Source organism: Pangasianodon hypophthalmus, chromosome 2, assembly GCF_027358585.1.
Source record: "Pangasianodon hypophthalmus isolate fPanHyp1 chromosome 2, fPanHyp1.pri, whole genome shotgun sequence".
NCBI classification, from domain to species: domain Eukaryota; kingdom Metazoa; phylum Chordata; class Actinopteri; order Siluriformes; family Pangasiidae; genus Pangasianodon; species Pangasianodon hypophthalmus.
The window spans coordinates 844,867-858,321 of record NC_069711.1 but is presented as its reverse complement, the minus strand read 5'-3'; the positions used below and the strand labels follow the sequence as shown (position 1 = coordinate 858,321).

At 37.5% G+C, this 13,455-nt stretch overlaps 1 protein-coding gene across 1 annotated transcript; it reads left to right on the top strand.

The window, feature by feature from the left end:
- Positions 1–8,792: 8,792 nt before the first annotated feature.
- On the top strand, positions 8,793–12,259 carry gpr84 (G protein-coupled receptor 84). Its single transcript, XM_026945511.3, has 2 exons — positions 8,793–8,920; positions 10,453–12,259. Exon 2 carries the CDS (start codon positions 10,454–10,456, stop codon positions 11,657–11,659), a length of 1,206 nt encoding a protein of 401 aa, XP_026801312.1. The 5' UTR covers positions 8,793–8,920; position 10,453; the 3' UTR covers positions 11,660–12,259.
- The last annotated feature ends 1,196 nt before the right edge of the window (positions 12,260–13,455 follow it).

Here is a 13,455-nt window from a genome sequence, read left to right as displayed (position 1 = left end):
AATACGCCACATGGTCCTGAACACATGTGGACATACTGCCCTCTAGTGGTCATGTGGTGGCACTTATTACTGTATTAGCATTAGCATTTAAACAACAACAACAGCAACATTTTACCTTTTTTTAGTGGGTGTCCAGGAATCTATACAATACAAGAACTTTCAATACAATGAAAAAGCACTTTGTTATTTAATTCCAGTTCAATTCCTGTTCAGGTTTAATAAAAGTAATAACCTCTGCAAGGTTAGAAATCATTTACATGCAAAAGCCTTTGGTTTGACTTCATCTTATTGTTTTGATTGAGATGGAGTGTGGAGAAGATGGAAAATATTATCTGGTGTAAATTTTACGTCAAAACCATTCCGAACCAAACAGAAGGAGTGTTGCTGAGCAGAGTTCACGATTGTAATAACCATCCGATGTTAAACTGTTTGAACAGCGTCACAGTCATAATCATAAACCTGAACACACAGTCAGTGTTCTTGTAATGAGCAATAACATCTGCACTGCTGAGCTCATAAACATTAAACTCATTCTTATGTAAAGATCATAATATTACGTAATATAATATAGAGCTCAGGTGTGGGGTGTGAATCCGTTTTTAGTAGGTAGCATTTTACTTATGAGTGTTTTTTTTTCTCTTGAGTTCATTCAGGTGTCTAATCCAGTTTCTGTGGCAGTTACCATGGCGACAGTAGCTTCTCTGTCCAATCACCAGAATGCTTTTACACATGGTGTTTTTTTTTCTCAACTGCTAGCACACATTTTACAGATAATCCTATTTAAAACTTTATTTATTTTTTTAAATTTTCATTACAACAGAGTTTATGAAGTTTTTATCTCCTGACCAATCACGACACAGCTCTCAGAGCAAACAAGAAAATCCAACATGGAGGACAAAGTGCAGGTGAAAACTGTGTTGTCTAAATAAATATATTGATTTATTATATTTTGCGCTCGTTCTAATACATTATCGTTTCTATAGTAGCAGCTTATTCACAGGGACGCACACGGAAGACGCACCACTTTATAAACGGATTTAAAAATCGTGACGTTTTCTCTAAAGAGATGTTTATGTAACATGTATGGAAGGAGTCTCCAGTGTCAGCACTTTGTAACAGTCAGAGGTAAAGCTGTAACTTTTTTAACTAAGTTTTCCGACATCTTCAGGACGGAGGACTTTACGCTTCTCTGCGGTTTCTCGGTAACATGACAAGATGCGTTTTTTTGTCTAATTATCTTCAAGAGAGAGAAAAACGAGAGTCTGGAGAGGGAAGGAGTGTTTACAGCTGCTATAACGTAAGTGACAACAGGAGCTAACTTGTTTGCTGTAAGATTAATGTAACTATAAACAGATAAAAAGTATGACATGTCATTCTTTAGTAAATAAAAATTTGTAATTATTGGTAAATGGCTGTGGTGTAAGAGGAATAAAACAGTTGGAGATGAAAAGAATGAAGTTCGGTGTGGTAACAGTAACTCCGCCACATCTACAGTAGATACGTTGCTAGTAAAAGGGAAGATGTTTTGAATAGGCTTTGTGCTGAGTGTGTGTGTGTGTGTGTGTGTGTCTGAATTCCTCACCGGATGCTTTTGACACACACACACACACACACTCACACACACACTCACACACACACTCACACATGTGCATCATACAAGAGTCATGAAGGTGATATGGATAAAAAGAGGAAGGATTAAGAAATGTAGAGTTAGGATTATTGTAGTGTGGCATCACAAACTTTCCAACTTCTCTTAACTCTCTGCACTTTATAATAGCTGCTGTAGCCACTTCCTCGTTCCTGAGCTGGGTGCACTTCTTCATTTCCTTCTTTTATATCAGTTTCTAACCTTAGTGTACAATACAAACCACAATTTAATACCCGGAATAACCACTGACACGAAAAGATAAAACACATCCAGTGGTTCATTTATAGTCTGTATTTTCTTTCATTTTATTATCACTTCCCTGCACTGAGAAAAGAACAGAAAACCTCCAGATTTGCTTATTATGAATATCTAAAAGCAGATGCTAAACACTGAAATTACGCATCTATAAAACAGAAATGTAATCTGCAGCTGTTCCACAGGAACAATATCGGTGTTCAGATGAGACAGATGTGAGAGAAAATCTTCCCAGATCTGTTCTTATGGACTTTTATTTTTAACTTTCCAACACTGAAGCAATTCAGTAAAAAAGCAGTTACACTTTCCTGAAGATTTTGCTCTATACGCCATCGAAGACACACAACTACCACAGATTCTTCCCTCTGAAAAAGTAGTTCCATCATTGAAAGAAGTGATTACATACACATAGCCTAAAGATATTAATCTTAGTTTTTCACAACTCCACACGTTTCACGTTACTGTGCATTTCTTTTGGAAAGTCAATTAGGGCGTCTACTTTATTCACATTAGAGGTTATTTTACAGCAATCGATAAAAGACAGATTTATTTCAGCTTTTCATCTCAGAATTTCAGTGGGTCAGACGTGTACATACGCTACGTCTCTTTAAACAGTCTGGAAGATCCCAGAAACTGATGTCATGACTTTTAGAAGCTGCTGATTGGCTAATCGTCACCGTTAGGGTCAGTGACTTTTTGCTCTTGATGCCATAGGAAACTCCAAGCAACTCAGCCCAAGACTTCAGGAAAAAAAATGTGGACCTCGACAAGTTTGGTTCCTCCTTAGGAGCAATTTTCAAACAACTGAACTGTTGGTTTCTTCTGACTGAAGATGGAAGAAATGAAGCCTCATGAAACACAGAATAGTTCGAAGCGATTGTGTCGGAAATTGCTTCAAAATGGATTTTGTTGTGCTGTGCTAGGGCTAAGGCAACTTCTTTTCTTACTACTCCAGCCTTTAAAAAATTATTTACACTAAACAGATGTGGCAGACTTACACAGATACTTTTTTATACCATAATTAAATAAAAGTTTGGATATACAGCTGATCTGGTTTTCCAGTTCTCCAATAGGTCTTTTAAAATCTTTTATCTTTTAAAATATAGGCTTTAAGCTGATATTGAAGACTCTTTGTTACTAAGTAAGATGAATTCAGTGTAAAATAGTTGAAATGGAGCTTTTTTAGTTTCATTTGTCCACCAGCTACATGGGAACAATGTATTATTTGCTGGATTTTATGCATATCTTGTTTAAATGATCCATTATGAGCCGTTACAGTTGGATGAGTATCTCAAATGGTGAATCACTGAAGATATTGATGTTATTGCAATAGGTAAGTTGTCTATCACAAATTGTGCATTGCACCTTTGATGGGGACTGCAGGTGGAAATAATTTCACACCGTAGACTGTTGTCTCTTGGATGCACCTTCCATAAAACTGACACCTAAACTCAAATTTGGATGCATCTGAACCACTTTTAACAAAGCGTTCTCACTCCCAACGCACCATTAAACATTCTGAGAGTTTGTGGGCAAGACCAACTTGGCTTCAGCTGATGGACTTAGAAACTGAAATCAAAACTTGAGCCGCTGTTACCACTGAAGCCTTTCAAACCCTCGCTTCCTCTATTATAACACTCGAGACAGCTTTGAAATGTCAGTACCAAGCGCCCATCACTAGTACAAACAATTGTATGCAAATATAAAAATCTTGGGATGCAGACACTGCATGATTCCCGAAGGAGGCACACAGGAACTCCCAGGGATGAAGGAGCTGAACCCAAAGACTGCTGAAGGAGTTGGAGGCATCAGGTACCAGAGTATGTACATCCCATCCACCTTTAAGACATCGCCATGGCTTGAAAGGTTGTCATGAAAGGAAGAAGCTCCTACACTAAAACTGGCATAAAAAGCCAGACTGAAGTTTGCAGGTGATCACCAGCCTTTGGGAGGAGTGTTCTCTGGTCAGATGAAACAAAAACCGAAGAACACCATCCCAGCTGTGAAGCATGGGGGTGGTAGCATCACATTGTGTTTTTTTTTTTTTTTTTGCTGGAAAACTGACTGGTGCATGTGAGGAAAGAAGATTATTTAGACTGAAGCAACACCTCAAGGCATCAGGCAGAAAGTTAAAACTTGGTCGCAAGTTGGTCTTCCAGAAGGACAATGATCCTTAACAAACCTACAAAGTTTTAACAAAATGACTTAAAGACGTAAAAATCAAAGTGGCCATCACAAAGCCCTGACCTGAATCCTAAAGAAAATTTGTGGACTGAGCAGAAAACGCGTGTCTGAGTGAGGAGGCCTACTGCTGTGCGAAGCTCGTGGAAGGCAACAACAAGAGTTTGATTCAAGTTCAAGCAAATAAAAAGCAACACACCAAATACTAATTTTGAAATCATCTCTTATGAAAATAAATTAAATACCCTAACTGACTTAACACAGTGTATGGTATTTATTATAGTAGCTTCTAATTGGGTTTCTTTAAAGGTTCATTTGATAATAAAGGTTTCTTAGCTTCCAAAAAGGGTTCAAATTTGCAGGACAGAAAACTGGAATATCTATCGGTTCTGAAGTGCTTTAAACGTAAGTTATGATTATCATGAGATGTTTCCAAACTGGATCTTTGACCAGTTGTTAATCTCACACACACACACACACACACACACACACACACACATAAAGTTTACTGCTTCAGAAAAAGCTCCAGAGTCACAAAATTAAATCACATGCTGGACTTTGATCAGCTGTAAAATACAAAATTAAATAAAATGTAGTTTTAACCATAAAGTTTACACACTCAATTTATTTTCCAGCAACACACCTGACAATACAAAACCACCATGTTGTAATGAGTAAAAGTTACACAGTTCTCCTGTACTTTCTACTTTAACTGCTGAGACGTGAGATCTTTCATGTTTACTGTTAATGTTAATTTACATATAGTTACAGCAAAAAGCTCCCATGATGCTTTAGTGATCTCCTGACTGCTGAGAGCTGACGGCTTTGCAACACAGTGTCTTACATTCAGCACAACAAAATGCTTCTTAGTCCAGTCAGAACATAAGAAGATCTGCTACGGCTCTCAGCTTTCCATCAGAAACGTGTTTGTACGTTTGATCAAATTATCACTTCCCTCACAGTAAAGGTCCTCTTCATGACTGGAAGTAGAAGTTTAGTGAAGTTTAGAGAAATAGCTGCTCGGGATGATGAGGTATCGGTTTCTCCCCCCGTCACGTTGCTTCACATGAAACACTCCGACTCTAGGATAAATAAGATCACAATCAACTACATTAACCTGAATAATTATGTGTGTAGCTAGTGGGTATGTTGCAGCTAATTTATATATACTGCACACTTATGCAGTTAATACACACACACAGGGTTTAATAAGATTTTATTGGATAATAAAGGGTTCTACTTGGAATCTATAAGGGTTCACCCAGAGGAACAGCCGAGGAACTCATGGTGTGCCATATAGTCCACTGTGGTTCTGAGATATTATAATAAACATGATGAGCGTTAGAGCTGTACCACTTCCTCGCATAATCAGATTCCTGTTTTTCTTTAAAAGTCCTTTAAAAAGAGAAGTGTGTGTGTGTGTGTGTGTGTGTGTGTGTAGATTAAATGTAAAGCAGATAATGCAGTCCTTCCCCTCATACACACATCCATCCAACTTCACTATACATCACTGCAGATGAATAAATGCTGCATTCAGCTAAAGCTCCTAAAGCTCATAACTCGGAATTTCTGACCTCCGACTAGGAAAAACTAAAGAAAACACAGAATTCCTACTCGGAAAGTCAGGAAAGCATCCTCAACACTGAGCTGACGGTTTAAACCTTACAAGTCGACATTTATTTATATATAAAAATCATTTCACTAAGTTTAACTGAGTTTATAGTCGTATTTACTCTAGATTAATCATCACAGACACATTAGTGGGTTAAATCTATGACTCTGACCTACAGTTCACTGTTCTGAGAAAATAAATACATTATAAACTCATTATCACTAAAGTTAGCTTGTTGCTACAGAGACAGCCATGTTTTTCCAACTTTGCAGCTTAAAAATGACATAATTCTGACTCAGACTTCACACTCCCTGAGATGACTAAAACAATTATTCATGTAAGAATGGGAAGGAAGAAAACATGAAGAAAGTATAAACCACAACATGAATATTATTATTCATGTTTATTATCATTATTAAAATATACAAATGAAAGTATACACAGTTAAATATAATATAATTTGTGCATTCACATAACATTTCAGAATTATTTTTACTTTTAATTGGATTATTTCAAAATTTCAAATATTCAAATTTCAAATAAGGGCAAATTTTATATAGCTTAAATTACGTTAAAGGAAGTGGATGTTCACGGTAATAAATAAATAAATAAATAAATAAATAAATAAAATTTAAAAGATTAATTAATTAGTTAATTAATAAAAAGATTAATTGTATTTTTTAAAAATGTTGGGCTTCTTTCTGAAATATTGAAAACATCTAAATGTTGCTCATTGTAGAGAATTCAGTTACCATAAAAGTATTCAGTTAAAGCTGTTATATGAAAAATGAGAAAAAATTAATGTTTACACTTAAAATAGCTTATCGTTAGTAAAAAATTGTTATTTTTGCACATTTGTCTGACCTTAAAACCTTTTCTTTTTTTTTTTTTTTTTGAGCAGGATGTATTAGTAGGTCAGCTTCCGGGAAAATAATGAGGCCTGAGAATAATTCACAATAACAGAACCTATGTGTAAAGTCAGTTTTCTGTACACTGTGTTCATGGACGTTCCCTCATGGAACACTGTGTTCTGGTGTGTTTCAAACTCGTCACACACCGAGTAACGTCGCGGTGCAGTGAGGAACGTACAGATTTATACACAACACAGCACATTCCTCAGGTCAGCACTCAGACGCTGGCTTTAGAACCCTTAAGAGCTCTTCGGCTGTCCGTCCAACAACACTACAACACAAGGTTTCCTTTTCAGCGAAGGGTTACAAGTAGAACCATTTTGGGAGCTTAAGAACCCTTGAAGAACGCAGATAACAAGGTATGAAGGTAAATGTTAAACTCCAGACAAGTTCTAGGTGTTTAAAAAAAATAAAGAGCAGTAATCTGGAGTTTGTACCACACACGTACCCAGTTAATACACACACTCCTAGAAAAAAACGGGTTCTTCAAAAGATAGTAATTAAAGGTTCTGAAAACTGGAACCCTTTCTGACAGGAAAAGAGAGTTCTCCCTCTGGAGGAACCCTTAAAGGTTCTACATACTGTATAAGAATCTCCTAGCAAAAAGTATTTTAAAAGCTAAGAACCCTAAATCATTTAATGAACCCATGAAGAACCCGTTTTTTTTTTTTTTTTCTGGGAGTGTGTGCATTAACTGAGAACGTGTGTGGTACTCCAAACTCCAAATTACTGCTCATTACTTTCTTAGAACCTGTCAGGAGTTTAACATTTCACTTATTCGTACACTCAGAAAAAAAAGATGTAATGAAGGGTTCTACTCTCTGCCGATAGGAAAACACTTTGTTGTAGGGTTCTACGCAGAACCTTTAAAGGTTCCCCTACAGGGGACAACCGAAGATCTCTTAAAGGTTCTACATTTTTTATAAGAATATACACCGAAACGATGAAGGACATTCATTTTAGAAGAACCATGAACACATTCTGGACAGGAACAAAAGGGGGTGTCTGAGGCAACAGCATTCTGGGATATTTACCCTAATGCTCCATTCGCACCTGTACTCAGGTAGCCACGCCCACCAATCAACACAGACTCTGAAACCATTTGAGATTTTCTTAAAGGATTATAACAATACAGGACAGCTGCAGTAACGTCTAGCCTGCACTAGATTAGCATTTCTATTAGCAGTTCCCGTACAAACGCCGAATTATTATTCATCGTTTTCTTCTTAATATCTAGAACGTCAGGACTGACACTCTGTTTTAGTACAAGGTTCTACATAGAAACTTAAAGAGCTCCCCAAAATGGACAACTGAAGACCCTAAACTAGCAGATATTAGCATATGTATAGCTATGTTTGAGTTATTTATTTTATTATAAATCGCTGGACTTCATGTTCTACGTTTGGTTTAGGTTTGTTTTTTTGTTGTTTTCTTTGAAACTTCCGGTCGGTTTCTATGTAACGTTTACCATCATAATGTAAACGCAAAATAACTGCCACAGTTTTAACGTCTGTAACAGTGAAATAAACAAGACATGGATTTTTTTGTAGAAAACAACTAGTTAATGCTAATAATAAAAAAAATCAATTAATAAATAAACGACTAGATTAGCGAGCCAGCTAACCTCAGCCTCAGGTAACAGCACTTGACTTTAAATCACAACTCAGGATTTTGTTATGAAAAGAAAAAAAAGATTTTCACAGTCGAAATGATCTTCTTGCCATTAATTACAAACGTTAGCTGAAGATACAACAAACTACAAAATATCTGAATGTAGAAAAAAGGGGAAAAAAGACGAGTGAAATGAAGTAAAGCTGATGTGAAACATTCGAGAAGCTTCCTCATGATGCACTCACGCTGGTCACAAAAAGGCCAGAGAGGAAAAGGTTTATATTACAACTTAATTTATTTATTAAACTTTTTATTAGCTCCACTTCGTGTTCTGCTCAGGAGTTTGAGACGATCTAATTTGCCATGCAAAGCAGAACCGATTATTTAAGGGTTTTTTTTTGCGGTTCTTAACTGACCACTCAGTGTTTATAAATATTTATCGCCCTCATGCTGGGAAAATTCAGTCTTTCTAAATGAGACGCATGTTCAACATGACTTCCTTCCAGTATTGAGAAATAGAAATGGTGCGCGCACACATAACACACACACACACACACACACACACACACCTCGGTATTTTATGAACTAAGACGAGCCGAGTGGGAGGAGATAAGAGAAGTGAACAGCGGAACACTGAGAGACGAGTTAATCTAAAGGTGAAGGGAAAGATAAACACAGAGATCTAAAGCCCTGGAGAAGAAGGTAAGATTTTATCATTCTCATTCTTCAGACTCTTGTTTAATTTTCTGTTTGGTCATATTTTTAAAGCTAAAGCAAGTGTCTCAATGTTCAGTTATACAACTAACCCTTAAAGAACCCTTGGAGTGCTAAATCACAGGTTCTAGGTGTTAAGAAGAAAACAATGAGCAATAATTCGGAGTTTGTACCACACACTTACCCACTTAAAACACACACACACGCACATTTAGAAAAAAAAAAAGTTTCTACTTGGAAACATCTTCTTAAGGGTTCTTCAGATGTTCCCCTGGAGGAACTCTTTAAGAAGCTGTGTAGAACCTTACAGCAGAGTGTTCTTGGGTTCTTCAAGGATTCTTTAGACATCTAAGGGTTCTTAGCTTCTTAATTATCCAATTAACCCCTTAAAGAACCCAAGTATCAACAGCTAAATGTCAAGCTCCTGACAGGTTCTTGATATTAAGAAGAAAATACTGAGCAATATCTTGGAGTTTGTACAGCACACTTATCCGGTTAATACACACACTCTTAGAACAAAGGGTTCTTCAAGGGTTCTTTGAATAACTAAAGGTTCTTAGCTTCTTGATATCAGAGAGCTTTCTTATTTTTTATTTCTTTAAATGTAATATTACAGATAGCTCGTAGTTTGTGTCTACATATAAGCTATAAAGTCTGTTTAAAGTAAGTAAAGGATTATACAGCATAAAGCGATACGCCAAAAAATTCCAGTTTTAACTCCAAACCACTTCAGTGTTAAAGCACGCAGCTGCTTTGGAGATAAATATCTGGTACTAAGAAACAGCTGCAGTGCCATAAAGAGGAAAAGAAGAAGGTAAATATTTGAGAGTGAGCAGTGTTTGAGTCACAGCAGGGTTTCTAAAGGGCAAAAAAGATACACGTTTTAAAGCAATCAGATTATTCTGATACTAAAATTCCTAAATTCCAACATAATATTTATATCTCCAGTGGAGGAGTAGTTGGCTCCTGAGCAAAGAATTTATTTAATCTAGAATATAACAACTCCAAGAAGCTGTCAGTTGGTCCTGATTTACTCTTCTCACTCTTCTCACTCTCGTAACTACAGAACGTTAATGGTTCTGCAGAGATCAGAAACGATTCCAGCTAGAACCTTGTAAAGGAGCTCAGATCAGAACCCTAAATTATGCAACGCATCCTTCAGGAACATAACATCCTTATTATTAAATAAATCATAATTCATTAATAATTCTAAAATCAGTAAAAGTGATTGTTACTTAAACTAAAAAAACAGTTCCTTTCTTAAACTTTTTTATATTTTATACAGCATTTTTTTTTTCTTTTGGTTTATTTTTTTATTTGATTATGATTTATGTTTATGTTGAGGGTTTAATGAGAAAATGAGCTTCCTGTGCAAAAACGTAATGTTTAATGGAACTGAATTAAACCTAAGATTAAAATTAAAATGTTTAAGTATCTTTAAAGAATATTACAAATTGTTTCATTTCATCTTTTATTTCCTTAAAGTCTACCATTAATGTTTCTTCTGTTTCATCCACCAGGATGTTGCTAAACACCACAGATCTCTATGGAAACGACTCATTTTCCTGCGCCTCCCCCTCGGTGGAAGGTTACCGCTACTTCGGGGTGTTCTGGGGTTGCGTCGTGACCGTGGTGGGAACTCTGGGGAACGTCCTGACTGTTCTAGCCTTCGCCACTGATGCCCGCCTGCGCACTCGCTTCAACGTCCTCATCGTGAACCTGGCGCTGGCCGACATCCTGTACTGCACCATCCTGCAGCCAGTGAGCGTCGACTCCTACCTGCACCTGCGCTGGAGGGGCGGAGCTACCTGGTGTCAAATGTTCGGGCTCCTCCTTTTCCTGTCCAACAGCGTGTCGATTATTACATTGTGTCTCATTGCTCTGAGTCGATACCTGGTGGTTGCTCATCGGAATTCACGTGTCGCTCGGCTTCTGCTGTCTCACCAGGGCGTCGCTGTGCTCCTTGTAAGTTCCTGGGCACTTGGTCTTGGCAGCTTTGCCCCTTTGTGGCCTGTCTACGTCTTCGCTCCTCAGGTCTGCACCTGCAGCTTCCACCGCATCAAAGGTCGCCCTTACACCACCATCTTGCTTTTTATGTACTTCTTCCTCGGGTTGGGATTCGTTGGACTTTTCTACTTTCTGATCTATCGTAAGGTGCGTGTTGCCGCAAAGGCGCTGATCAAGTACAGACCAAGTCGACGTTCCTCGAGACGCAAACAGCCCGAGCCTGAAGGCACGGATGGGGACGATAGCGGGATTGGGATTGGGACTGCAGCAACTCAGAGCAGTGAAGTCAGTGAGCAAGCCAGCGAGATACACCACAGCAAGACCAACGTGAACGAGCCTCAAACCATCTCCAGTGTCACCAACGCTGTTAATGTGGCATCAAATGGAACAAAAGATTCACCCAAAGCGGCAGCTCCAGCTCCAGCTGCAGCACCAGCATCCTCAGGAGAAGACAACGAGTTTAAACGTGTAACGAGGATGTGCTTCACTGTCTTCCTGTGCTTCGTAGGATGCTTCGTGCCTTTTCTGCTCCTGAACATCGCGGATAAAAACAGCCAAGCTCCACAGGTGGTCCACATGTTCTGTGCAAACCTCACCTGGCTTAACAGCTGCATCAACCCGTTGCTGTACGCGGCCATGAACCGTCAGTTTAATCAGGCCTATCGGGACCTGCTGGCCAAAGCAGCGTGGCCAATAATGCGATTATGGAAAAAGCGCTGAAGGACAAGTAGCTGCATCATCCGAGATAATCCTCGCTGCAGAACCAAAATCCAGAGGGTGGAGCTGGATCTGATCCAGCTCCGCTTATAACCCCTAACCCAGGAGACACTCTAGATCATGGAACAACAAACATACTTATCAGCTCTGAAACACAGGCAGTTCTCTCCACCCCCTGGTTTGACTCTGTCAAGGTACAAAGATCTGGTTTAGGTCCGACTCCACCCACTGGACTTTTGGTTCAACTCTACCGAGGTACAAGGAGCTGGATCAGGTCCGACTCCACCCACTGGACTTTTGCTTCTGCACCGAGCGGTACTTGCATCAACCTGCAGAGACTCTTACTAACCATAACTAATAGTTGACAATGCTAATGACGCACAAAGCAAAACTGCTAACTCGAACTTGACACTCTGTGATGCTTACGCCAAGACTGCTAATGACTGAAAATAAACAACACCGTATTTACTAACAGAGAAAATAAGAGAAAGATGTGATGAAGTGTAAACTAAAGCCTCTATATCTGTGTCTTATTAAAGTATTTTTGTATCTGTACTGTGTGTATTTGAAGCCTGTATATTTTTAATAAATGATGAAAAGCCAGTTTCTGTCTCAGATTGCCCACGAGTCATTAATATTCACAGATCAGACCCTCGAAGTTACAGCTTTACTGTTACAAAGCACTGACACTGGAGACTCCTTACAGAAAACTGCACCATATCAGCGATTACACACATGCGTCCGCCGTACAAATTCCTGTGAATGAGCTGTTACTATAGAAACGATTACGTATTAGGACACCATTGTGTAATTGCGTGCGGAATCTGCTGATCTAAATCAAAAGTTATTTTTAGAAATTATTTTTTATTACAATGTTACGGCTGGTACAACTTTATTTTTATTAGTAAAGCATTTTGCCCATCGTAATTCCTACTGGGATAGTTTATATTACATTGTATTGCATACGATTCAAGATACATACGGTTATGTGCAAAAGTTTGTGCCCCCATTTGTTTTATAATGGAAAAAAATGGTGAAACCAACCTTTATTTTAGTTAAAAATGCAATGGCTGTGTCTTTTCTTTGTAAGTTAGTAATAATTCCTTGTAAGCATTTTATACAATGATTGTTTTAAAAAAAAAAAAAAGTATAAAAAGTCTAATAATGCCTAATAAAGTTCTAATAAGGTGCTATAAATAATTTGACTTTGATAATTTGAAACCTGCATTAGTTCATTTTTGGAAGTTTTAGAATAATTGTTCGTAAAATGTCTTTTTTTATTTGGACATTAAAATGTTCAAACTTCAATAATTTCTCCATATTAATAACGAAGTCTTTCCATATTATATTCCAAAAATAAATAATTAGTGCCTTACAAATGACTTATAATGAGGAATAACTTGATGACTTTAGTGGACGCACTCACTGATGACATTTTAAAATGTAATAAAATGTTATAAATACATTCATAAGTAAGTGTTAGAGTTACTTTAGACCACTTTAGAGTTATTCACAGGCCATTATTATTATTATTAGTAGTAGTAGTAGTAGTAGTAATTAGCTCTATGAAGCATTATTAGAGTTTATAAAAATGCTTATTACCAACATAAAGAACTATACTATAAGCACAGTTATAATGTTTTATGAATTTTTTGAGTTTTGTTAGAAAGTGTTATGGAATTTACACATTAACATTCATCATTGATTGTTTTGTTGTTTAATTTTTGTTATTTGTGATGATGAAAGAGCGTCTGTCTGAAGCACGACACACACAAGTCTTGGTTTCTGTGTCATATCGT

Bases quoted from the DNA above. Each gene is read 5' to 3' on its own strand.
- gpr84 (XM_026945511.3), top strand. From the start codon at position 10,454: ATGTTGCTAAACACCACAGATCTCTATGGAAACGACTCATTTTCCTGC.